Genomic DNA, 24,957 nt, shown 5'->3' with positions numbered 1-24,957 from the left:
AGTCGAGCTTCAGGTTAAAATGTCTTGCTCAAGGGTACAGCAGCAAAGGGTGGCATCTGCACGATTTACCCACGAGAAATACAAACAACCTGAAAATGTTTTACACCAGTGGTGCACTTTCAAACTATAATATATGAAAATGTATGACTGCATGAATCCAAATATATTTTATTAGAATTTCTAATCTGCTATGGAGACAATACATATACATGGTTTTAGAAGTGTCCTTTTCAGTTGTCCAATTTGTCCAAATTATGTTCTTCTGCAGTTGAATTACAGGTGCCTCTAAATGCATCAGAGATGTTTATTTGTATGACTTTTCTTTACTCAAAGAGCACAACTGGAATACTGTGTTATCTGAAGGGAAAGGCATACAAATATATATTATTATTTGGACATTGAGATTTACATGATTATTTACTTTGGAACAGTTAACTGCACACATTAATGGATTAACACAAAGCTGTTGTATGCATGCAGAATGCATGTTTGTATTTATGAATGTCAACGTTATTTGTCCAGCCTCCAAGGATTATTTGTGAATTAAACCCAGTTTGACCATGAGGGCAAATGCGCTCTCAGGACAGCAAATCCTTGCAATTGCCTTTTTTTTCCTTTTCCTTTCTGTCTTTCTATTTTTTTTTACTGGAGTCTTCTTGAATATCCATTAGTAATGAAAAGATGAGGAAACCAAACACAGCACATGTTACATAAACTTGCATAAGAGCAGGAAGCAAAAGCTTTAGTCAGAAAATAATGTTATAGATAATGCACTGCTCTGTTGTTCTATAAAGTGTCAAGAGCGATGTACTGCTCTGTTGTTCTATAAGGTAATTTAGAACTGAACTTTGTAAAGAAACTCAAAGTATTAAGAGCGATGCACTGCTCTGTTGTTCTATTAAGTGTTACGAGTGATGCACTGCTCTGTTGTTCTATTAAGTGTTACGAGTGATGCACTGCTCTGTTTAAATGTTATTGTATATTTTTATTGAACTCTTTTATCACACTTTTTTTACTCTATTCTATTTTATAATTTTTATTACTGCCTATTTACTGAATCAAACCGTAAACAGCACTTTTTACTCTGTCTATTCTATTTTATAATTTGTATGACTGCCTATTTATTACTGCCGAATCAAACCGTAAACAGAGAGGCCTATTGGGATGTTAGATCCTAATGTGAAAAACTGTGATTTACCTTATTTTGCTACCTATTTTATATTTGTTATTCTCACTTATGCCTGTATCAGTTATTAGCAAACATTGCAACAGGAAATACACGTGGGTCGTTTTAGATCGTTATTATTGTCACTATGAAATTGTCTATATTAATGGCATTAACCACCCATCTATAGATTAATGTTTTTGAACCTTGCTTGTACGTTATTTTGGGTTCTAATATAATATTTACATTTACATTTAGTCATTTAGCTGACGCTTTTATCCAAAGCGACTTACAAGTTCTGTACGACAAGTCATCAGGAAGGGTACAACTCTATCAGCTGAGTAACAATGTTCATCAAAGTGTTGCGTGTTACAGTGTAGGTTAGTTTATTAGGTGCATGACAGTAAGGTTAGTTAGGGTTAGGTCTTTTTTTTTAATATATATATATTTTTTTTTCAGATAATGGTTGAAGAAGTGCATCTTTAGTCAACGGCGAAAGATTGGACGGGTTTCGGCTGTCCTAACTGGGGTGGGTAGTTCATTCCACCATTGTGGGGCAAGGACTGAGAATAGGCGACATCTCTTTGATGACCCTCCCGGAGCTTGAATAGGAGTAGGTATGAGGCGGCCAGAAGATGCAGAGTGTAGGGGTCTTGAGGGTGTGTAGTTAGAGACCATTGACCGGAGGTAGGCGGGAGCGGTTCCCTTTGCCGCACGGTATGCTAGGTCGAGGGCCTTGAAGCGGATTCGTGCAGCAATGGGGAGCCAGTGCAGGTCCCTAAGAAGTGGGGTGACATGGGCCGACTTCGGTAGGTTTGAGATCAGGCCGCTGCGTTCTGAATGAGTTGAAGAGGCTTGGTGGCAGTGGCCGGGAGGCCAGCGAGCAGTGCGTTGCAGTAGTCGAGGCGGGAGATGACTGTTGATTGGACGAGGAGTTGGGTGGCTTCTTTGGTCAGGAAGGGGCGGATTCTTCTGACGTTGCTCAGGAGGAATCTGCAGGTTCTGGTTGTCGCTGCGATGTGAGCAGAGAAGTTCAACTGGTCGTCGAGGACAACACCAAGGTTCTTGGTGGTCGGGGACGCGGTCACAGCTGCATTCTCGACTGTGATGGAAAGGTCGGTCAGGGGGGAGGATTTTGCCGGCAGGTGGAGCAGTTCTGTTTTGCTTAGGTTCAGTTTGAGGTGGTTGGTCGTCATCCAGGCGGAGATGTCGGACAGACAGGCCGAGATCCGCTCAGAGACGTGGATATCTGAGGGAGGGAAGGAGAGGAAGAGTTGAGTATCATGGGCATAACAATGATACGAGAAGCCATGAGACGTGATAATGTTACCCAGTGATTTAGTGTAGAGGGAGAAGAGAAGGGGTCCTAGGACCGAGCCCTGGGGGAAACCCGTCCGCAGGGGGCGGGTGGCCGACAGGGTCCCTCTCCATGACACTTGGTAGGAGCGGTCATTGAGGTATGATGTCAGCCATGTCAGCGCAGAGCCAACCACTCCCATTCCTGTGAGGGCCGTGAGGAGGATCTGATAGTTGACTGTGTCGAAGGCTGCAGATAGATCTAGGAGAATCAGGACAGAGGAGAGGCCTTTCGCTTTTGCTAAGTGAAGTGCCTCTGTGACCGCAATGAGGGCCGTTTCTGTGGAGTGGCCAGTCCGGAAGCCAGACTGATTAGGGTCTAGGAGGTCATTCTGTAAGAGATAAGCAGTGAGTTGGTTGGATACAGCACGTTCAAGTGTTTTAGAAAGGAAGGAGAGAAGAGAGACAGGACGATAGTTGCCTATGACGGTGGGGTTCAGGTTTTTTTTTTATGAGCAGCGTGACTCTGGCTTGTTTTAGGGAGGTGGGGACAACCCCCGAGTTGAGTGAGGAGTTGATGGTTGCAGTTAGGAATGGGAGGATGTCTGGTGCTCTGGAGGAGTGGGGAGGGTAGCTGGTCCAGCTGGCATGTAGTCGGACGGTTCGACGTTACCAGTGTCAGGGTCTCGGCTTCTGTATTGGGAGAGAAAGATGACAGAGTGAAGGATGAGGTTCTCGATTCAGTATTTGGGGGTTGGGAGAAGGAGCTGCGAAAGATTGGTCTGGTTTTGGCTGTCCTAACTGTGGTGGGAAGTTCGTTCCACCATTGTGGAGCAAGGACTGAGAATAGGCGGCTTCTCTTTGATGACCCTCCCGAAGCTCGGATAAGAGTGGGTCTGAGGCGGCCAGAAGATGTAGAGCAGAGGGGTCTTGAGGGTGTGTAGTTAGAGACCATTGACCCGAGGTAGGCAGAAGCGGTTCCCTTTGCCGCACGGTATGCTAGGTCGAGGGCCTTGAAGCGGATTCGTGCAGCAATGGGGAGCCAGTGCAGGTCCCTAAGAAGTGGGGTTGACATGGGCTGACTTTGGTAGGTTGGAGATCAGTTAGTTCCTCAATGATATTACACATCAACACCCCTCAGCTGATATCGGCAGATAACACACCCAGGGAATAAGATGCGATCGAGACAGAGAGCGATTCAGACGACAAGTTGTATTTTTCTTATTCAAAAATCCTTTCACCATCCCTTGTATGTGGTTGGCTGGCTGGAATGTAGACTGATCTTCAGGTGCCAATGGCTGTTTGACGTTTACCCATAGTGCTAGCTTTGAAGTGAAGCACAAACAATATAACATAATGTACTACCAAATGGACATTCTCTTTAGCTAACATTAACCCTATACTGGTTGTCTCACGAACAGTACAGCCACCAATAACGAGGCTGTAATGGGCAAAATGTAATGCTAGAGTGAGGATTTGGGTGTTGTCTGAAACTAGAGATGTTGAGGAATGGGTACCAGTCATTTTATGCTATAGCTTCTTTGGAAAGGGATGAAAACTTCCTCTAAAAGCATTAAGACTGTAAAGTCCTACACCATCCACTAGCAAGCTAACTTTAGCACACACGTTTCTTTTTTTGCTAACAGTAGCTATATTGCATGCACTATAGTGTAAAATTCAAAACCTAGGTAATGGAAAATGGTAAATGGTGCATTTATATAGCGCTTTTATCCAAAGCGCTTTACAATTTTGTTCCTCACATTTTACCCATTCATTTACACATTCACACACTGACAGCAGAGGCAACCATGCAAGGTACCAGCCTGCTCATCGGGAGCAATTAGGGGTTCTATTTCGTTATGGATCTCGCTCAGCATCAAACTGCACTGTACTTCACTTCGTGCACGAGCACTGAATAAAAAATTCCACCATGTACCTTTACATCCCAACATTCGTCTGGCCACACCCCCATCCGCTTACCTTCATAAGCAGGTGTGTGGTCACCTACTCGCCTCCTTCTTCACTTTCACCACAAGGAAGTGCCTTCGGTAGATCCCCACTTGACGAGGTTGTTAGTAGAAGAAAGTTGGAAAACAAAAGAACGGGAAGATACGTTGACATCATATCTTTATTTTCTCTCTCACTATTTTCGAGAAAATACGGCGATATTGTCTTCGTTACTGGAGTGTCTGGAAGATGATGGTCATTCCGACCTTCAACGGCTTTTTTGTATTAGGAGCTCACGCCGCTGACATGCTCCCCAGCTACAGTCCTCCTTGCTGCGGCTGGATGGGGTTGCCCTCCGGCCACACAGCTGGACTGTGGGAAGCACCGACTGTTGTGAGAAGCGGTTGTTTCCAGGATGGGTACGTACTGTTTTGCTTGCAAGCTCTGGTTGTTGTTGATGCTGTGGGGGTTAGCTGACAATTTACGAAACGCAGACTCCAGGCTGGGGTCCTCTGCTCGGCTTAAACGGCGGTCGGAGGATCTTGGTCTGACGCCCATGATGGTCAATCTAGTGGGCCGCGACCAGGTCCTGGTGAACCCAGGATTCTCGAGCGGATGCTTCTCTGTCCCGTGCAGGCCCCACCTTTCATATAAAAATGAAAGTATACCCTAACGAGGAAATGTGGGCATAGGATCTTCTTTATCGGGAGTTCCATGCTCAAAGTCGGCTGCAGCCCGAAATGGGAACTGTGCTGGCCCCGCTGTATGTCTGGATCACCGTTGAAAACTGTGTTTTGACATTATTTTTCTTTTCCCTCTTAGGGGAGGGACTTGGACAGCGGCCTGTCTGAAGTGTGGCTTGTTATGTTGTTGTGTACAGTTCAGGTGATAGCTGCTTAGCTGGCGTGCTAGTTGTGGCCTACTGTGTTAGCCAGTCAGCTGTTAGCTGCAGCGCTAGCCCGCTGTGTTACCAGGCTAGTAAACGTTAGCTTGTTGCTATCAGTCGGATAGCTGCTTAGCTGGCGTGCTAGTTGTGGCCTACTGTGTTAGCCAGTCAGCTGTTAGCTGCGGCGTTAGCTCGCTGTGTTTACCAGGCTAGTAAACGTTAGCTTGTTGCTATCAGTCGGACGGCTGTTAGCTTAATGCTACACTGTTGAACGTTTTCTATGACTATAACATGCCTTAAACACTCTAACTACGACGTCATCTTTGACAGAGGATGTTAGTCGAACCTACACCGGGAGCCCTGCCAGCGAGGACTGCCTCAACATGGAGAAACGTAGCGGCTGGGTGGCGCAGCGACGCTAACCTCGTCACCGACACAGGAGATGCTGTGTTCAATTTCGGTGTCCCGTTAACCAGATTGCAGTTCTCTTGGCCTGCGCTCAGGGTAGGAAGGTCCCGACCGGACTTTAAACACTTCTTCTTTCCTTCCCTTCTACATGTTTTGTAATAACGATGTTTTCCAAAACGTGTGTTGCTGCAATACATTGAGGATACGACGCGTGTTGTGTGTGAATTGTCTTGTCACTGGTATAGCTTCTCTCTCCATAAAAATCGGGTTGTTGTTTACATATGTAAAAATGATCTGGTTAGTTGTGATGAGAACATGTGTGTTCATGTAACGTGAACTCACAACTAAGGGGGTTATTTAACCTATAAAGCTATGCTTAGTGACATGTGATTGAGGAATGAATTATTTTCTCAACCTGTAATGACAATGAACAGTGTGTTCACATATTACCAAGGTTACCTGTTCAACTTGGTCGTATCAAGGGTAAGGAAGGAGGGGTGATCCCCCCGGTTCCCTGGGGCTTCCCCACCCTCCTCTCAGACATGTTGTTTACAATATATTGTGTCACTGTGTTTGTGGGGATACGATGTAACCCTCAGCTTAATTGCTGGGGTTGTGCTTTCCGCTTGAGAAACTATATTTTCCTAAAGAAAAGATTGTTTGGTCACTTATCATGTGTGCTTAGCAAGGCCTGTGGCCAATACATAATCGAGGATTCTGTATTCTCTCGTTATGAAAAACGGCGTTCCTCTGTAGCAAGAGTGTACTTTTGCCATTTTTTGTTGTGATGAAGGGTTGTGTGTGTCTTGTGATCTACAACTGGGTTAGGTTGGCCACAGAAGCACATGTGTAAGTCTGGTACCGGGGCTCTTAAAGGGGGCCCTCTCTATTCTGTGTTTTTTCCTTAGTAAAAATCAGATAGCAGGTTAGCACATGAGCTATGTGAAGCTGTTAGATACTTCATGTAGCATGCTGTGACTGGGTCATGCTCTACTTGTCGTTACATCGTATCATGGGTGAGGGGTCGTAAAGGGGTGAACTGGTAATCCTTTCCTCCCCTTTTTCTGTTGGTCAGGGGTAAAACCACCTGTCCTTCAAGGTTCCTGTCACGTTGCTGTTCGGCACGTTACAGGGTAAGAGGGGGGGGGGGGTTTCCTGGTCCCATGCCCTGGAAGATTGGGCGTGTGCACCGTGGAAATCCCCCCGCCATAGAGTACGTCACTGAGCGTGTCTCTGTTGGTAAGACTTCCGTGGGTTGTTCGGGTCCATGTTATGGATCTGTTTCAGGGAGTTGTCAGAGCTCCTCCTCACGAAGCTCCTCTTCGGGCCTTCTGTGAGTTCGGACTCTCCTTCCCTGTGAGGGAGCCTCCTCAGAGTTCAGAGCCTCCTCCTCAGATTGTCAAGGTGAGTAGAACTTCAAAAAGGAGTTCTGCTCTATTGTGTGTGTATTCGATTCAATTCGATTATTGAGTGTGTATTGGTTTAGTGCCTCCTCCTCGGAGAGCCCTAACCCAAATATTACATACTCAATGTTGCAATATATTCTTTTCAATCTATACAGCTCACGTGGGAAGTCTCTCTGGGGATTTCCGTCTCCTCCCTATGGCGAGGGTGGTGGGATGTAAAAATGTTAAAAAAAATTACCCTCAGCTGCGTCACGTGGGATTCATGTCAGTCTGTGTTTCTTTCTTTTTAAATAAAAAGAGGAAGGAACGTGAAGCACGACGGCTCCGTGTCGTTCTCCCAGGCGACTTGGAGGAACAATGTTTGGTGTCTTGCTAGACTATCCATTGATGTGTTTGGGTCTCGACGCATACATAGTGCTGGCTCGGTGTGTTTCTGTTAAAGAATCACGCAGGGGCTAAGTGCGCCTTGGTTGCTTGTTATTAAAACAGCGTTTTTATGGGGCAACTGGGATGGAGTTTTGTCTCTTCCGAGCGCCAGTTTACTAGGTTGTCGATGAATTCTGGTTCATATCTGGGGGATGTTAACGGAATAGATCAGAACATAGGTAGAGGGGTCTCACGCCCTTGGGGTGGGCCACTGATCACGGTCCAAATGGGACCATCTGGGTGGCGCCCTCTTTTCATGTTTTAGATCGACACGCATACCTACCCCCTCTTCTGGAGTGGGCATGTCGGCGTGGTTAGGACACGGGACTGGTCTGGTCGCGCTGGTCCAGGTCAGTTAAACCCGTTGTCCGCCGGGGATGCAGATCTGCTGTTCTGGTACCCTGAGGGACTTGTGCTTTTTTCGGGGGGGAAAATGCCGGGTCGGCCCGGGTGTCACAGAGTTAGGCGTTATGGAGATCCTTTGTTGGGTACACGTTGTACCTGGCACTATCCTAAGGGACTGGTTCTCATTTATTTCGCTCCTCTCTCACGCATGGCGAAGAGGGGGCTGTTGGGGTGGTCTTCTGGACCTCCTCTGGTAACCCTGTGTGCTTCCCGAGCCGCCGGGCCCGGTCCGAAGTAAGGTTTCGTTGATACCGTAGGCCTGGGATAACCCTTTTTTCTTGAGGGGTTATAGGAACAACCACCATCTGTACCGAGAGGGTAGTTGATTCCCTGGTATGTTGGAGCAGTGTCAACTCCCGGGTTGCCCGGTTGAGTGTGCCCCTGCACGTTCATGACGTCTGCCAATCATGTCGGCCTTCTCTGCCTCGACCCCTCTGGGTGTTTTTTTTTTGATGGAGGCTTTGTCATGGTGATCAACAACGCCAGCATACGCCCCTTCCGCCAGGGGGGCTGTTTTCAGCTGACTCCTTTGGCGCCTGTCTCGTCCGCAGTGCTCCAGGCTCAGGTTACAGCCTGCTGCCTGGTTTCCCCGGTACGCTGCCTGCTTCCGTTGGTTAACCTTTTTTGAGTGCTTACGGCCATGCTGACTACCTGTTCTGCAGGGTCAGTGTGCCAGGCGGTGTGCTATTGGGGGAAAGGGCCCGCTCTTGGAGGGGCCTTATCCGAATACGCTGGCGATGTGGGGGGCGGTGTCACTAAGTGACCGCCTGGTGGGGTCTTGATGCCTGGTGTCATTGACCTCTCCGGGCCCCCTTTTTCCAGGGGATCCAGTCCCTTCGGTGGGTCTGGGTCTTCCTTCGCGCTCCGCTGCTACAGCCTTGCCACGGGGTTGGGTTGCTCTTGACCCCGTGATTTTGGGGGCAGTAACGAGGTTTGTTCCTTCCGTTCGTTCCCGGGTGGCATGCGGGTTGTGCGTGTGTTTAGTCGTGGGGTCAAGCCACGGCCTGCTCACCCTATGCGTTGGGTTGCTTGAGTTCCTCTTCGCACGGTCGGATCCGTCTCCCTCCCGTAAGCCTCCAATAGGGGGGGTATCCTCCATTAGGGAGGGTCGGGGGGCTCGGTCCTCCCCGGTCTGATGGTTGTGGGGGGCCTCAGCGGGGTACATTTGTCGGGCTATGGCTCTCGCTCAACCTCCCTTGTGCAGTTTGATGCTGAGCGAGATCCATAACGAAATAGAACGTAAGGTTATGTATATAACCAAGTTCTATGAGTTATGGTGACGCTCAGCATCAGACGCCGCTGCGGCCCTTGATCTCGCCTTGTGGTGAAAGATTGGGAAGGAGGCGAGTAGGTGACCACACACCTGCTTATGAAGGTAAGCGGATGGGGGTGTGGCCAGACGAATGTTGGGATGTAAAGGTACATGGTGGAATTTTTTATTCAGTGCTCGTGCACGAAGTGAAGTACAGTGCAGTTTGATGCTGAGCGTCACCATAACTCATAGAACTTGGTTATATACATAACCTTACGTTAAGTGTCTTGCTCAAGGACACTTCGACACGCTGCCCGGGAGGAGCAAGAATCAAACCGGGAACCTTCCGACTACAACCGCTCTACCTCCTGAGCCCTCATAATGTGATAGCTGCTCAATAAACAAAGTTGTGTTTACATAATAATAAATAATAATAATAATAATAATAATAATAATAATAATAATAATAATAATAATAATAATAATAATAATAATAATAATAATAATAATAATAATAATAATAATAATAATAATAATAATAATAATAATAATAAACATAATATGCCATAATAAAGATAACTTACTGTACCTACATATCACAGGCATAGGGGATAGGTTTTCTCTCATAAATCAAATCAAATGTATTTGTACACTAACAAAACAATATGTTATAGCCAGGTTACAACAAGCTGAAAACATGCTGTAAAATATTCATGCCCAGCCAAAATTACCCAAAATGCAACTATGGTAACTTATTGTATATGTATATGGGGGGGGGGGGGGGCAGGCATAAAGGATATCAGGTATTTTATCATCTAGTCGGAACTTGCCTTAAAGGAACATGCATATTATGGGAAATGTGCTTACCATCTTCTCCAGAGTCAGACAGGAACATACTGTATGTAGCAGGGTGGATTATCCCTGCTTCGTGGGAACGGTTGCTGGCAGTCACAAGGTAGCTGGACACAGTAGAGCTCCGTCTGACTGCACCCTCGTCTTTGGGCCTGGAGCGTCAAACTGGGACCCGGCAGTGGGAGTGAATGGGGCCCGGGATTTACCAACCTGGTTTGGTACTCTGGTCCTCCTCGCCTCTCCGGGGCGGTCAGCAGTACTCCCCAACTCGCTCTCACCTCCCTGATTACCTCCGTGGGCCCTCCCACACCTAGTGACTGATATGCCTAAATAGATTCGTTCGTCCCGCAAGCAGTACCCTCCCTTGATGACCACTAGAAACCTTACAATGAAAAGGGGAGAGTTGGGTAGGAAGGGGTTAATCATATATATGTTACCCACACCAAAAGAGTTAATACTGGGCACAGGAATGGACACGCACACAGAATCCCATCTAATGTTTAATGTTAATTGTACTGTTCAGTTACAATGATTTAATAGGAGTGGTCAAATGGACTGAAGTCCCACTATAGCTCCGCTTGTAACTCAATACCTCATAGACACGTATATTATACACCCACCTCTGGGTTAGTATCAGGGCTAATATACTTCAATGGGTTTGACTCATCACCCACGTCTGGGTCGGTACCATATGTAATACCTCTATCAGGCTTTAATTATATGGCAAGAACAGTACCTCTCTAAGGCTTTACTTATGATGCACCAGGTCTGTAACCTCCCCACAGGGAAAGGGTTAATTATATTGGAAAATATTATTAAAGAACAAACACGTTATCACACTCAAAGGAAACCAAAAATGTGGGCCCACTTTACCAAACAAAAGTCCTATGCTAATGCCGGCATGTAATGTTAATGGGGTACCCCTTATGAACTGTAGTTAGCAACCATTAGCTTCGCCCGCAGGCTGCACCACACTGTGTACTGTGTAATAGATCCGGAGCATTGATGCTCGATTGTACTCAACCAAAATGGCGGCCTCTCCAGGCCACCACCGTCCAAGTAGCAAGATGGCGTCAAACGCTCTAGTCGCGGGCGCTAGCAAGCGGGGCTGTAGCAGAGGGGCAGTATTGGGCTGAGAGCGCGTGCTGGGTGATGGCGACCTCTGCTGGTCGGGAAGGACTCCCGTGTTGGCCTGAAAACAGCCGGTGCAGACAGCCGGTGCAGAGCAGGCATCGAAGGCTGGTTGTTGACAGCCGGAGCTGAGTTGACGCGCATCCATACACTGGCCCTACCTCACACTGAAGCTACACTCTGGGTCCCAAACAGCCCACCTGCTACACGGTTATACTGTGGCGCAACGTGGTTGACTATACCACCGGTCCTCTTCAGCGCCTCGCGCTCGGGGTGCACTGGAGTCGATATAGCCGTTAGCAGCATGCTACTTATACCGTCACGCTGCTACTATAACCCGCTACCTATGGGCGTTAGTCTTTGGGTTCAGTTTCTCTTACCCACGCACTATCACGGATACTTCTGGAATAACCCGGCACTAGCAAGTATGTCTCGTCACCCGTCGCTCGCTCCGGCAGGGCTCTCTGGTGATTCTTTAACGGGGCTATTCCAAAGCACCTCCCGTTGTAGCTGCGACCGTTCACGGCTACATCCCAAGCTGAAGAGAGCTTCCGGTTCTTCCCACCTCCAGGTGATTCCCTCTTCCTCGTTGCCTGCCTCTCTCCCGTACACTCTCTGCCTGCCACCGCCCCCTGCTGGTACCGCCTACTAGTCACACAGGGAAAAGGATGGGTGAATATGATCCAGAGGTACTGTTAATAATCCATATTCCAGCCGGTAGAAGAAGGAGGAGCCCGCGTCATTGTTCGTGAGAATATCAATGGAAACTAGTCAACATGTCTTTGTGCACAAAGGGGAGATAAAAGGCAAGTCAGCACTTCTGAATAATAGCCATATTTTCAGGGTGCTACATTTCCCCCCACTTTGAACTTGCTAAGTCCTCTGCAAGTTAACTCAATGAAACACCAACCAACGCATGCATGAAAACGGTCCTGAGACCAACAGTCTCACACATAGATCGACAATCACACATTATGCTAACAGTTTCACACACTCCTTCATGAGTTGGAAACACTGTTCAACAAACACACTCTTGAGCACGTAGTCCTGGCGATACCGAGCGGGTAGCCGACCTCTGGTGCTCCTCTGGGGCCGGGTGGGTTCCACCAGGGGGGGTCCCACTTCCCCCACCTCCGACTCCGTGTCGGATTTTTCAGTGTTCGTTGGCGGGTCATGGACCACAGCCTCGCCCTCTGGGGCCATCGGTGGTGGGTCATGTACCACAGCCTCGCCCTCCGGGGCCATCGGCGGACCGCCAGCGGCCTCCTCTTCGACTCCGTCTCCGCCATCTTCCCCATCCTCTCCTGAGGGGGTCGACTCCACCTCCGACTCGGCATTCGCTGCCTCTTCAGGGGCGTCCCGCAGGGGCCCGGGGTGGTTACACGCCCTAGGATGCGGTTCCCGCCGGTGCCCGAAAGCACCTCCGATGTCTGATTCGGACGAGCTCCGCGGTGCCACAGGGATCTGTCGAGGGGCCCTCGCCCGCACTTCCGGGTCAGAGGCCGGGAAGGGACAGGTCTTGAGTTGGTCTCGATGCACGGTCCTTTCTGGACCCCCTGCTTCGGGCCTGACCGTGAACACGAGCGTCGCTTCGTGGCTCTGCGTAACCACCACATAAGACGTAGGCTCCCACTTGTCCTGTATCTTATTACGGCCCCGGATTCGGTGGTCGCGTATCAGGACCCGGTCTCCGGCCCGCAAGAGTGCGCCTCTGCTCTTTTGGTCGTAGATCCTCTTGCGTCGATGAGACGCCTGCTTCGCCGTGGCCTCGGCGGCCTTTAGTCGCTTGTGGTGACCCTGCACCCACTCGTCCAGGTCCTCCGCTCCTTCGTCAATGACGTCTCTGCCCCCCAGGACATCCCGGGGCATCCTAGCGTCCCTCCCGAAGAGCAGGTAGAAGGGAGAGTATCCCGTGGAGGAGTGCACGTGGCAGTTGTACGTAAGTACCAACTCGGGTAGGTGCTCCTTCCAGTCTCGCTTCTTCTCTGCGGGCAGACTACGCAGCATGTCATGCATCGTCCGATTGAACCTCTCACATTGCCCATTCCCCTGGGGATGGTAAAGCGTGGTGCGGCTCTTCGAAATTCCGTACAGTCTGCAGAGCTCCTTGATGACGCTCGACTCGAAATTTCGCCCTTGATCGGCATGGAGTCGGGCAGGACAACCGTAGTACACGAACCAGTACTAGATGATGGCGGCAGCGGTGGTCTTCGCAGTCTGGTCTTTGGTCGGTACGGCAATAGTGAATCTGGTGAACATATCGGTCAACACCAGTACGTTCTCGTAGCCTCCCGCCGACCTTTCCAACACGGTGAAGTCCATGGCCAGGACCTCCATGGGTGGCGTCACGTTAGTGCAGGTCATCTGGGCCTGGGCTTTAGGGAACACATCACGGGGTAATGCACATCGCTTGCATTGCTGCACCCATTTCTTCACCTCTTCTGCCATCCCGATCCAGTAATAACTTCGCCTCATCAGATCCACCGTCCCTCGTACCCCGTAGTGTCCCCCATCCTCGTGCTGGGTCTCGTAGATCCTCCGCCGCAGGGCTGTGGGCACCACCAGCTGGAGAACCTCCTTCCTGTCGCGGGTTTCGCTGACGCGCCGAAACAGTACTTGTTGGTGCAGACGGAACCGCTCCCACTGCCCGTATAACTTGCAGAGTTTCGGGTCTCCTTCTTTCAGCTGTACTTTAGTGGGAGGGACCCCCTGCGTCACCGCCCGCCACACCGGACCCAACTCGGGGTCGTCTGCCTGAAGTTGCCGCATTTCCGCCCAGTCATATCCGCTGTTCCCGTTCTGTGCCGCTATCTGTCGTGCGCTGACACTCGGGACGTCCCGCGTCTCTGTCGGTCTCCCGGGGCACAGCAGGGCCCGTACTTCCTCCGCGGGGACCACGACGTAGCCATCGCAGGCGACTGGGGCGGGGACAGGAGCGGTCCGTTCCTGGAGACCCTGACGGGTGTGGGTGCCGGTCGCGGGTATCGTTAGGAAGTCTTTCTCTGTGTCTTCCACTTCGGGTTCTGATCGCATCGGCATGCGAGACAGGGCGTCTGCGTTCTGGTTGAGTCGACCAGGTTTGTAGTGCACCACGAAGTCGTACTCCGCTAGCTGAGCGTTCCAGCGCTGCTCCACTGCTCCCAGGTTGGCCGTGCCGAGGTGCCTCAGCGGGTTGTGGTCGTGATCACGGTGAACTGGGCGTACATCAAGAGGTCTCTGAACTTCTCAGTGACCGCCCACTTCAGGGCGAGGAGTTCCAGCTTGAACGCACTATAATTTTGGTCGTTCCTTTCGGACACACGCAGGCCTCGGCTCGCAAAGGCGATGACTCGCTCCACGCCCTCTTGTTTCTGACTTAGTACCGCTCCCAGTCCCAAGTAACTCCCGTCTGTGGTCACTATGAAGGGGAGCTGGAGGTCGGGGTAGGCCAGCACCGGGGGTGTCAAGAGGCACTTCCGCAGATGGTCGAAGGCCGTCTGACACTGCGGAGTCCACTTGAAGGCCTCGGGCCGGCCTTTGGCGAACCCCTTTTTTTCTTTCCCCATCAGGGCGTGCAGTGGCTGGGCCACCTGGGCGAAGCGGGGCACGAACCGCCGATAATAGGACAGGAACCCGATCACCTGCCTCACTTCCTTCGCTGAGCGTGGCGCCGGCCAGTCCTCCAACGCCTTCACTTTGTCGGTGTCGACCTGTATGCCTGCTGCGGAGACGATGTGCCCCAGGAACTTGACCTCGGTCTTCAGAAGGAAGCACTTTCGGGGCTTGAGTTTGAGCCCATGCTCCCGAAGCCGTCCAAACACCAGGTCCAACTTCTGACAGTGACTCTCGAAGTCACTGGCGAACACCAAGACGTCGTCTAGATAGACGAGTAGAACGTCGAAGGCCAGGTCCCCCAGCACGGCGGTCATCAACCGCTGGAATGTCGCTGGTGCGTTACACAGCCCAAAGGGCATACGGGTCCACTGGTAGAGGCCGAAGGGCGTCGTGACGGCCGTCTTCTCTTGGTCTTCTTCTTTCACCGCCACCTGGAAGTAGCCGGCGGTGAGATTGAGCGAGGAGAAGATCTTGGCCTGTCCCAAGGCGTCTAGGGACTCCTCGATGCGAGGTAGGGGGTACGCATCCCGGTGCGTCACGTTATTTAGGCGGCGGTAATCGCAGCAGAACCGCACGGAGCCGTCCTTCTTTATGACGATCACGGCTGGTGGCGCCCACGGACTGCAGCTCTCTACCAGGACACCCTGGTTCACCAGGTCTTGTACGTGCAGCTTTACTTCTTGGAACACGTGGGGCGGTATTCGGCGGTGTCGTTGCTTGACCGGGTGTGCGTCACCGGTGGGGACGTAGTGAGTGACCGTGGTTGTGTAACCATAGTCTCCATCGTCTACGGAGAACACCGCCTTGTGTTTCTCCAACACTTGATTTAACCGGCTCACTTGGGCCGGTGTGAGATCCTGCAGGTTCGCCTGTACGGCCACGGTGAGCCCTCGGGTCCTCCCGTACAGCTCCACCTCGGGCGGGCTGTCTCGAGTCTCAATCGCCGCCACTCGGACGCCTCCGTCTACTTCCTCCACGGTCACCCTCTCTTTAGGCCGTACATGACGGGGGCAGTGGAGCTCCGCCAGCCTGGACCGGGGTCTGAGCACCATCTCGACGTTGGTCGGGTTCAACACCCGCACAGGCACTCTTCCCTGTCGGGCGTATGCCACCACGTTCGCCACCAGTAGTCCGGGGGGCAGCTTGGCACTCGGCGTGTTCTCTAGCATCACGGGACGCCGCATCCCCGCCGTCGTCTGACAGCGGCCTGAGACGATCACTTCGCTGTGTGGGGGAATGACCACCGGCTCTCTGCCGGCCACCTTGACATACCCCATTCTTCCCGGGGCGGTACACTCTCTGGCTTCTTGGGCCATGGCGGCGACCACCCGGTGTATGGCGATGCTTCTTGCGTCGACACGTCTTCGGCTCGCCGGGCGCATCCCCTTGATCCCCTTGAACAGGCCGTCTACCCCGCCGAGCACATTCATGCCCAGAAGTCCCTGGACGGCGTCTGTGTCCACTCGGGCGGGATCGTCTTTTAGTATGAATATGCATTTCCCCGTAAATGTCATATCTAGGCACTTCACCTCGGCGTAGAGACACCCCACTACGGGGATCTTCAACCCGTTGGCGGCGATGAGGGTGATCCAGTTGGAGGGGGTCAACCTCGACCGTGGGAAGTGTCTTCGGAAGTGGCTTTCGTTCATGGTGGTGACTTCGGCGCCGGTGTCGAAGAGGCAGCGGGTCTCGACCCCGTCGATCTGGACGTCTAGGGTGAGGCATTCCCCGTGCACGTCTTGCGTCTCGGTGCCCTGCCCTTCGTGGTCCGGGTCGGTACCCTGACGGGCCCGGAGCTTCGGGGGTGGGAGTAGAGGCTGGGCGTGGCCCGCTGGCTGGGCGGGGGCAATCCCTGCTGATGTGACCCGGCTGATTGCAGGCATAGCAGATCAGCCTGCCCTCTTCGTCTCGGCGAGGTGGTTCTCGCGGAGCGGCGGGCGCGTCGTCTCGGCGTCGCCGTCCGGGGGCGCCTCTCCGGGTCGTGTCTCGCTCCTGTTGGAAGGCCTGGAAGAGTTGCTCCTGGCGTGCGCCCAGCCGCTCTTGCCCTGCGAAGAGCTGCTTAATAGCTTCCTGTAGCGTGTCTACGCTCAGCGGGGCCTCTCGTCCCTCCGCGGCCACGGCGTGGACCAGGGCCCGGGCGCCACTCCTAGTGGGGAGCAGGACCATCTCCTCTTCGGACCAATCTATCGCCGCCATCATCAATTCGACGAACGTCCGCTCCCCGTCCTCCTTTACGTACTTCCTCATCTCGCGTCGCAGCATCTCTCAGGCCTAGCACGAACTGCGCCTGCAGCCGGGCAGCAGGATCCGCGACCTGTCGGGGGTCTCGGCCCTGTATACGACGCATCCTCTCCTGTAGGTCATAAGCAAACTCTCTCACGGTCTCACCGTCTATTTGTCGGCGGTCGAGGAACTCTCCCAGGCGGACACTGACCGGGGTCTTGTCTCCGTACGTCTCCTGCAGCAGTCGGAACACGGCGTCCGGCTCTGGGGCGGTCCCTTCTATCACGAAGCGCACCGTCCGTTTAGCCTCGCCTTTTAGATGCTGTTGTATGACCTCCGCCTGTTCGTCGCCGGGCACTCTGCTGATCCGGAAATGTGCTTTCATGTCCCGGATCCAGTCCTCCACCGGCGGCTCTCCTCTCTCTTTTCCCCCTCCGAACTCGCTGCACTTTCGGTCCCGTTGGACATACACGGTCGAGGGGCCCGCGCGGGATTCGCGGCCTGCCCTGTCGAGGGCGGCTTGGGTCTTTTCCAGTGCCAGCGCCTGTTGGTCCAGGAGGCCGGCTTGCGTGTGGGCTCTGTTCGCCAGGGTCTTCACCTGTGCAGTCAATTCCTCCATGGTTTCGGCCTCCTCCTTCTTTACCTCGGCGGCGTACCTCCTGTTGCATCATGGCCCTCTTGGTGATGTTAACACGGTATGCATGTTGCTTGATAGGCACAGCATTGTTAACTTTAATATCATGGGCCAATACAGAAGTACAGGAGGGAACATCACCAAACAGAGCCATGTAGGCCTGAATCAAATTTGTGATGTCCTCTCGCTGCTCCTCAGGTAAGTGTGCTAAGTGAGTGGGCAGGTTCAATAACATCTCAGTGTTGGACAATCTAGCACCCTGATGGGCTGCATTGCGCAACTCCAAGCCATCTACATCCTCACCACTAACGTCAGGAGAGTCCGGAACTATTGGAGTTGAGGCAACAGCAGAGACGGCCAGTCCGGCTGTCTGGTCTGAGGTCTTCACCTGCACACTATCTCTGGAAAAAGATGGTTTAAGCATATTGATGTGGCAAACACGAGAGTGACGTTTACGATCAGGGGTGCGAACCACATAGTCTGTATCACTTATCTTCTTGTCTATTGCATACGGTCCGGAAAAACGAGCGGAAAGAGCAGAACCAAGGATAGGTAACAGGACTAGAACCTTATCACCTGGCTGGAAAGATCGAGAAACAGCTTTCTCGTCATAGTGCCGTTTCATAGTTCTCTGGGAAGAAGAGAGCGCTTCTTTTGCGAGAGAGCACGCCTGATGCAGTCGCTCTCGAAACTGGCTAACAAAATCTAGAACATTAGTGGGTGTGCTGGCACCCTTTGACATGAACCGTTCTTTAAGAACTTTCAGAGGCCCTCTAACAGTGTGCCCAAAAACGAGCTCAGCAGGACTGAAACCAAGAGACTCCTGTATGGTCTCTCTCGCAGCAAATAGAACAAGGGGGACACCCTCATCCCAATCTTTCTCTGTGTCTAAGCAATATTTACGCAGCATGGACTTTAAGGTCTGATGTCAACGTTCTAGAGCCCCCTGAGTTTCAGGGTGGTAGGCACTGGACACTATATGTCGGATACCCAGGGACTGTAACACTTGCTCAACTAACCTAGACAGGAAGTTGGTGCCTTGGTCCGTTTGTACTACCTTAGGCAGTCCAAACGTGGAGAAGAACTTCGTCAAAGCCTTAATTATTACAGGCGCTGTAATTCTGCGAAGAGGGATAGCCTCAGGGAAACGGGTGGCGGTACACATTATTGTCAACAAAAACTGATTGCCGGCTTTGGTCCTTGGCAACGGACCAACACAGTCAACTATGACATGTTCAAATGGTTCACCGACCGCTGGTATAGGACAGAGGGGAGCAGGTGGAATTACCTGGTTTGGCTTTCCGGTGATCTGACAAGTACTACAGGTACGACAGTACTGTGCTACATCGGACTTCAAACCGGGCCAAAAGAAATGTTGAAGTATTCTGTTGTATGTTTTAGTGACTCCCAAGTGTCCAGACCAAGGGTGGTCATGGGCCAAGAACAGTACATGCTGACGATAAACTGCAGGGGCAACAATCTGATAAACAGTGCTCCAGTCTGGTACCTGATCTGGTAGCCCTATCTCCGATTGTGCATGCTCTGCCAGTCTAGTACCATGGGACCTCCATGTACGCATCAAAACTCCTTCATCCACAAAATAAGAATGCAACTCTCTCCTCTGTTCTGTTTCAAGAGAAGAGAAACATTTTGCAAGAGAAGGGTCAGCCTTCTGGGCAGTAATTAGCATTTCACGAGTAACGGGTAACTTCAAAGCGTCGGAACTAGTTACAGTTGTCTGTGGGGGTACCTTACTATGAGTCGGTGGTTTGTCAGCGGTATCAGAAGTTGGAGCCAGTAACTCCTCCCTGACAAAGGCTGAAGCAAAAACAGAGTCAGACAAATTAATTTCATCACCTCTCTTTTTCAATTGAGCCCGAGTGACAACACTTGCAGAAAAAACGTCAGGGAAGTTCTGTGACAAGTCATCAGGCAGAGAATCTGTGTCTGGGTGATCCAACACTTCCAGCACAGCGTTCACCTGTCCTCCAGCTAAATCATTTCCCATGATAAAGGAAATGCCTTTAACTGGCAAGGAAGGTCTCACCCCTATTTTAAAGAAACCAGTGACCAAATCAGATTGTACATGAATACAGTGTAACGGGGCTGGCACGAAACCCATCTCAATACCTTGAACTAGGACACTAGAACCACAGGAAGATTTCTCAGACAGAGGTAGTACATCAGAGAGGATAAAGGATTGTGAGGCTCCAGTATCTCGTAAGATCTGAACTGTACACTGATCTTTTGGATCCCCTGTCAAGGAAACTAAACCCTTGGAAGTAAATGGCCTGAAACAAGGATCGAGAACATCCTAATCATTGTGCATCTGTTGATCGGAATCAGGTGCCATTTTAATCAGACCAACCCCTTTGGGTTGCCTAAAGTTCTGAGAGGACGGTTGCTGCTTACGTTTCAATGTTAAACAGTCAGAAATAACATGACCAGATTTATGACAGTAGTAACATGTCCGCTCCTCTTTTGAGCGTGGAGGTGACATTTTTGGTCGGGGGTGTGTGAATTCTGAATGGTTGGGGACAGAAGGTCTCTGAGAGAAATCATGGGGGAGAAACGAGTCACGCCTATCTACAAACACAGTTTTATGGGTTAGCGCAAACTCATCAGCTAATACAGCAGCTTGCTGCAGAGTGGACACTTTCTGCTCACTCAGGTAAATTACAATACGCTCTGGCAAACGATTCTTAAACTCTTCTAATAGAATGAGTTCTCTGAGAGAGTTAAGATCTGAGGCCTTGCTTGCTGCACACCATTTATCAAAGAGAGTTCCCTTCTCTCTAGCAAACTCTACAAAGGTCTGGTTGACAGCTCTCTTGTGACTGCGAAACCTCTGCCTATAAGCTTCGGGCACAAGCTCATATGCACGAAGGATGGCAGCCTTCACAGTATCATACAATAGACTATCCTCTAGGGAAAGTGTTGAACAAACCTCCTGGGCCTTACCAGTCAATTTGCATTGAAGCAACAAAGGCCAGACCTCTCTTGGCCAGCGCAACGAAGCAGCAATACGCTCAAACACATTAAAATAAGTATCAACTTCTGTCTCTCGGAACGGAGGCACCAAAGCAATGTGTTTACTTATATCAAAAGTGTGTGATGAATAAGCTGTGGAGGAGGACATACCCGGGCCTTGTGGAGGAGTCGGTGTAGCAGAGTTGGATTCACTCCTTAGGACTTCCAGCTCCAACCTCCGCAGTCTGAGCTCTTTTTCCACTTCATGCTCAAGCTCCAACCTACGAATGTTAACAGCCCTTTCATTTTCTGCCTCAAGCTCCATTCTACGAAGCCGATACTCCGCCTCACGTGCTAGTGCCTTCTCCTGAGCCTCCAACTGGAGACGTGCTATTCTAACCTTGACCTGGGCCCCTTCTCGAGACCCAGTTGACACAGGAGAGGTCAAGTGAAAATGTGGCAATGTGACGTTCACACCTGCCTTTTCAGCACCATGGGCTTGCCCCTCAGAAGGCTGTGCTTCCGTAGGTTCACCAGGAGGACTTGCATGTTCATCAGAGACCGCAGGTAAAACAAGCGTCCCCTGCTCCAACAGCTTATCTACCACAAGACACCTGATATCCTGCTTAAGATGCTTTTGTTGAACCGAGAGTTTAAAATGTGTGGCAATCTCCACTAAGTCTGCCTTGCGGCAGCTATCTAGCGCTTCCCAAGTAGGATTGCTCAAGAATTTCCCCAGATCAAAAGTACTAACTGCCATTATTTTTTTTTACACAAATGCCATTTTTACACAAATTAATTAATAACTATACAAGTGTAAACAAACACAGTTCACCAAATCCATCAACCAACAATTGAACACGGGTTACAAAATCCAGGCAGAGCCCCCATTTATGTTACGACCCCTGTGAGTCTAAGGGTAAAGGGCTGTAACATAACAGTTGGTTGACAGAAAAGATGGACCAGGTTTGTAAACAACAATGATATTTATTGAATAGAGGCAAAGGGAGCACATGTCCAAAGGAAATGGCAGCTCACCCCATCTGTGCTTCCTGAGAAAGAGAGAAAAACACATTAATTATACAGAAACAAAAGCAGAATATATACAAAAACAAACTATAACTAACAATGCTCTCTCTGTGGCCATACACACACAATGAAATTACTACTAAGCACCAAAGGCCAATAAACGAAATGCAATACTGTCAAAGTTACAGGTTTACCAAAAACACAACATGCCTAGCCTCATGCCAGAGAGAGAGAAAGACTGAAGTGAGAAGCCATGTTTTAACAGGTGTGGGGTGATCCATGATTGGGTGGTGTGGATTGAGTGTTGGAGTCTGGAAAGCCATCCACCAATCGGTGCTGTATTGCAATAATGGAAGAATTGACCAATGGTGAAGGGAACAATGGCTGGAGGGAGGAAACAAAATGGAGAACACACACACATGGAGACACACACTGGGGAATATATACATTGGGCGTCTCGTTGCTCCTTTAGGGCCGCCTGAGTGTAGCGCCTCTCTTGGAGTGCCTGTTCGGTCAACTCCTTCATCGCTTCGTCTTGCTGCTTTAGTAATGCCGCCTGAGTCCGACACTCCTCCTGCAGCTCCTCCAACTTCGCCGCCCTCTCCTGCGTGGTGTGGGTCTCCTCTTTCTTTACCTCGGTGGCGGCGTCCCGGCCCTCTCGTTGCTCCTGTAGGGCCGCCTGAGTGTAGCGCTTCTCTTGGAGTGCCTGTTCGGTCAACTCCTTCATCGCTGTGGCTTGCTGCTTTTGTAGTGCCGCCTGAGTCCGACACTCCTCCTGCAGCTCCGCAAACTTCGCCGCCATCTCCTGCTCGGCGTGGGTCTCCTCCCCGGACATCGTGGGTCTCTCTACGGGTCTCGGTCAAGGGAGTAAGGTAGGATGTTGATCCTGTTCGTGACGCCAAATGTAGCAGGGTGGATTATCCCTGCTTCGTGGGAACGGTTGCTGGCAGTCACAAGGTAGCTGGACACAGTAGAGCTCCGTCTGACTGCACCCTCGTCTTTGGGCCTGGAGCGTCAAACTGGGACCCGGCAGTGGGAGTGAATGGGGCCCGGGATTTACCAACTTGGTTTGGTACTCTGGTCCTCCTCGCCTCTCCGGGGCGGTCAGCAGTACTCCCCAACTCGCTCTCACCTCCCTGATTACCTCCGTGGGCCCTCCCACACCTAGTGACTGATATGCCTAAATAGATTCGCTCCTCCCGCAAGCAGTACCCTCCCTTGATGACCACTAGAAACCTTAAAATGAAAAGGGGAGAGTTGGGTAGGAAGGGGTTAATCATATATACGTTACCCACACCAAAAGAGTTAATACTGGGCACAGGAATGGACACGCACACAGAATCCCATCTCATGTTTAATGTTAATTGTACTGTTCAGTTACAATGATTTAATAGGAGTGGTCAAATGGACTGAAGTCCCACTATAGCTCCGTTTGTAACTCAATACCTCATAGACACGTATATTATACACCCACCTCTGGGTTACTATCAGGGATAATATACTTCAATGGGTTTGACTCATCACCCACGTCTGGGTCGGTACCATATGTAATACCGCTATCAGGCTTTAATTATATGGCAAGAACAGTACCTCTCTAAGGCTTTACTTATGATGCACCAGGTCTGTAACCTCCCCACAGGGAAAGGGTTAATTAGATGGGAAAATATTATTAAAGAACAAACACGTTATCACACTCAAAGGAAACCAAAAATGTGGGCCCACTTTACCAAACAAAAGTCCTATGCTAATGCCGGCATGTAATGTTAATGGGGTACCCCTTATGAACTGTAGTTAGCAACCATTAGCTTCGCCCGCAGGCTGCACCACACTGTGTACTGTGTAATAGATCCGGAGCATTGATGCTCGATTGTACTCAACCAAAATGGCGGCCTCTCCGGGCCACCACCGTCCAAGTAGCAAGATGGCGTCAAACGCTCTCGTCGCGGGCGCTAGCAAGTGGGGCTGGAGCAGAGGGGCAGTATTGGGCTGAGAGCGCGTGCTGGGTGATGGCGACCTCTGCTGGTCGGGAAGGACTCCCGTGTTGGCCTGAAAACAGCCGGTGCAGACAGCCGGTGCAGAGCAGGCATCGAAGGCTGGTTGTTGACAGCCGGAGCTGAGTTGACGCGCATCCATACACTGGCCCTACCTCACACTGAAGCTACACTCTGGGTCCCAAACAGCCCACCTGCTACACGGTTATACTGTGGCGCAACGTGGTTGACTATACCACCGGTCCTCTTCAGCGCCTCGCGCTCGGGGTGCACTGGAGTCGATATAGCCGTTAGCAGCATGCTACTTATACCGTCACGCTGCTACTATAACCCGCTACCTATGGGCGTTAGTCTTTGGGTTCAGTTTCTCTTACCCACGCACTATCACGGATACTTCTGGAATAACCCGGCACTAGCAAGTATGTCTCGTCACCCGTCGCTCGCTCCGGCAGGGCTCTCTGGTGATTCTTTAACGGGGCTATTCCAAAGCACCTCCCGTTGTAGCTGCGACCGTTCACGGCTACATCCCAAGCTGAAGAGAGCTTCCGGTTCTTCCCACCTCCAGGTGATTCCCTCTTCCTCGTTGCCTGCCTCTCTCCTGTACACTCTCTGCCTGCCACCGCCCCCTGCTGGTACCGCCTACTAGTCACACAGGGAAAAGGATGGGTGAATATGATCCAGAGGTACTGTTAATAATCCATATTCCAGCCGGTAGAAGAAGGAGGAGCCCGCGTCATTGTTCGTGAGAATATCAATGGAAACTAGTCAACATGTCTTTGTGCACAAAGGGGAGATAAAAGGCAAGTCAGCACTTCTGAATAATAGCCATATTTTCAGGGTGCTACATGTAGATATCATATTCTTTAGCTGATCCGTATCCACTTCCATTAATTTGTGCTAAGCTAGGCTAGCTTGCAACCGGATAGCTTTCTACTAAACACGTCTACATAATAAAGCTCACCTGCCGGCTATCATGTAATCACTGTACCTGGATAAGAGGCCTGCACGTACTCCTGCCACTCCCGAGTGTTGTTTACGCCTCCTGTGGTATAGGACTCTCTCTAGACCTTAGTGTTCTTGAATTATGTTTTGTGTGCTCAGTGACCTTGCTGCTCTATACTAATCCCTGTTCTCTTCTCCGATGTCCAGGACCTCACCCCTCCGGCCTACACCTCGACCACGGATCCCCACCAGCCATGGACCTCACCTACACACACCATCAGCCTGTCACTCCTCCACTCCTTGTTCCCCGTCTCTAGCTCCTCTCACGACCCCTGGACCCTTCTCCCCCTCCTGCTTCCATTAAACATTCTAAACCGCTCTATTCTCCTGTGGCTGTCTT

General features: G+C 50.8%; 1 protein-coding gene across 1 annotated transcript in view; it reads right to left on the bottom strand.

Moving 5' to 3' along the window:
* The window catches only part of LOC311226539 (leucine-rich repeat and immunoglobulin-like domain-containing nogo receptor-interacting protein 1), a gene marked incomplete at both ends in the record, with an annotated part of 28,981 nt that extends 13,161 nt beyond the window's left edge, over positions 1-15,820 (bottom strand). Inside the window, 2 exons of the mRNA XM_084311959.1 lie at positions 13,866-14,129; positions 15,527-15,820. Of these exons, the coding sequence (XP_084168085.1) occupies positions 13,866-14,129; positions 15,527-15,820 (558 nt within the window). The remainder of the gene's footprint in view (positions 1-13,865; positions 14,130-15,526) is intronic.
* Positions 15,821-24,957: the final 9,137 nt, after the last annotated feature.

The sequence above is a fragment of the Notolepis coatsorum genome (genome assembly GCF_963971535.1).
Source record: "Notolepis coatsorum genome assembly, chromosome: 4".
Taxonomy (NCBI): Eukaryota; Metazoa; Chordata; class Actinopteri; order Aulopiformes; family Paralepididae; genus Notolepis; species Notolepis coatsorum.
Note: the sequence above shows the minus strand (reverse complement) of the source record. Positions and strands in the feature narration are given on the sequence as shown.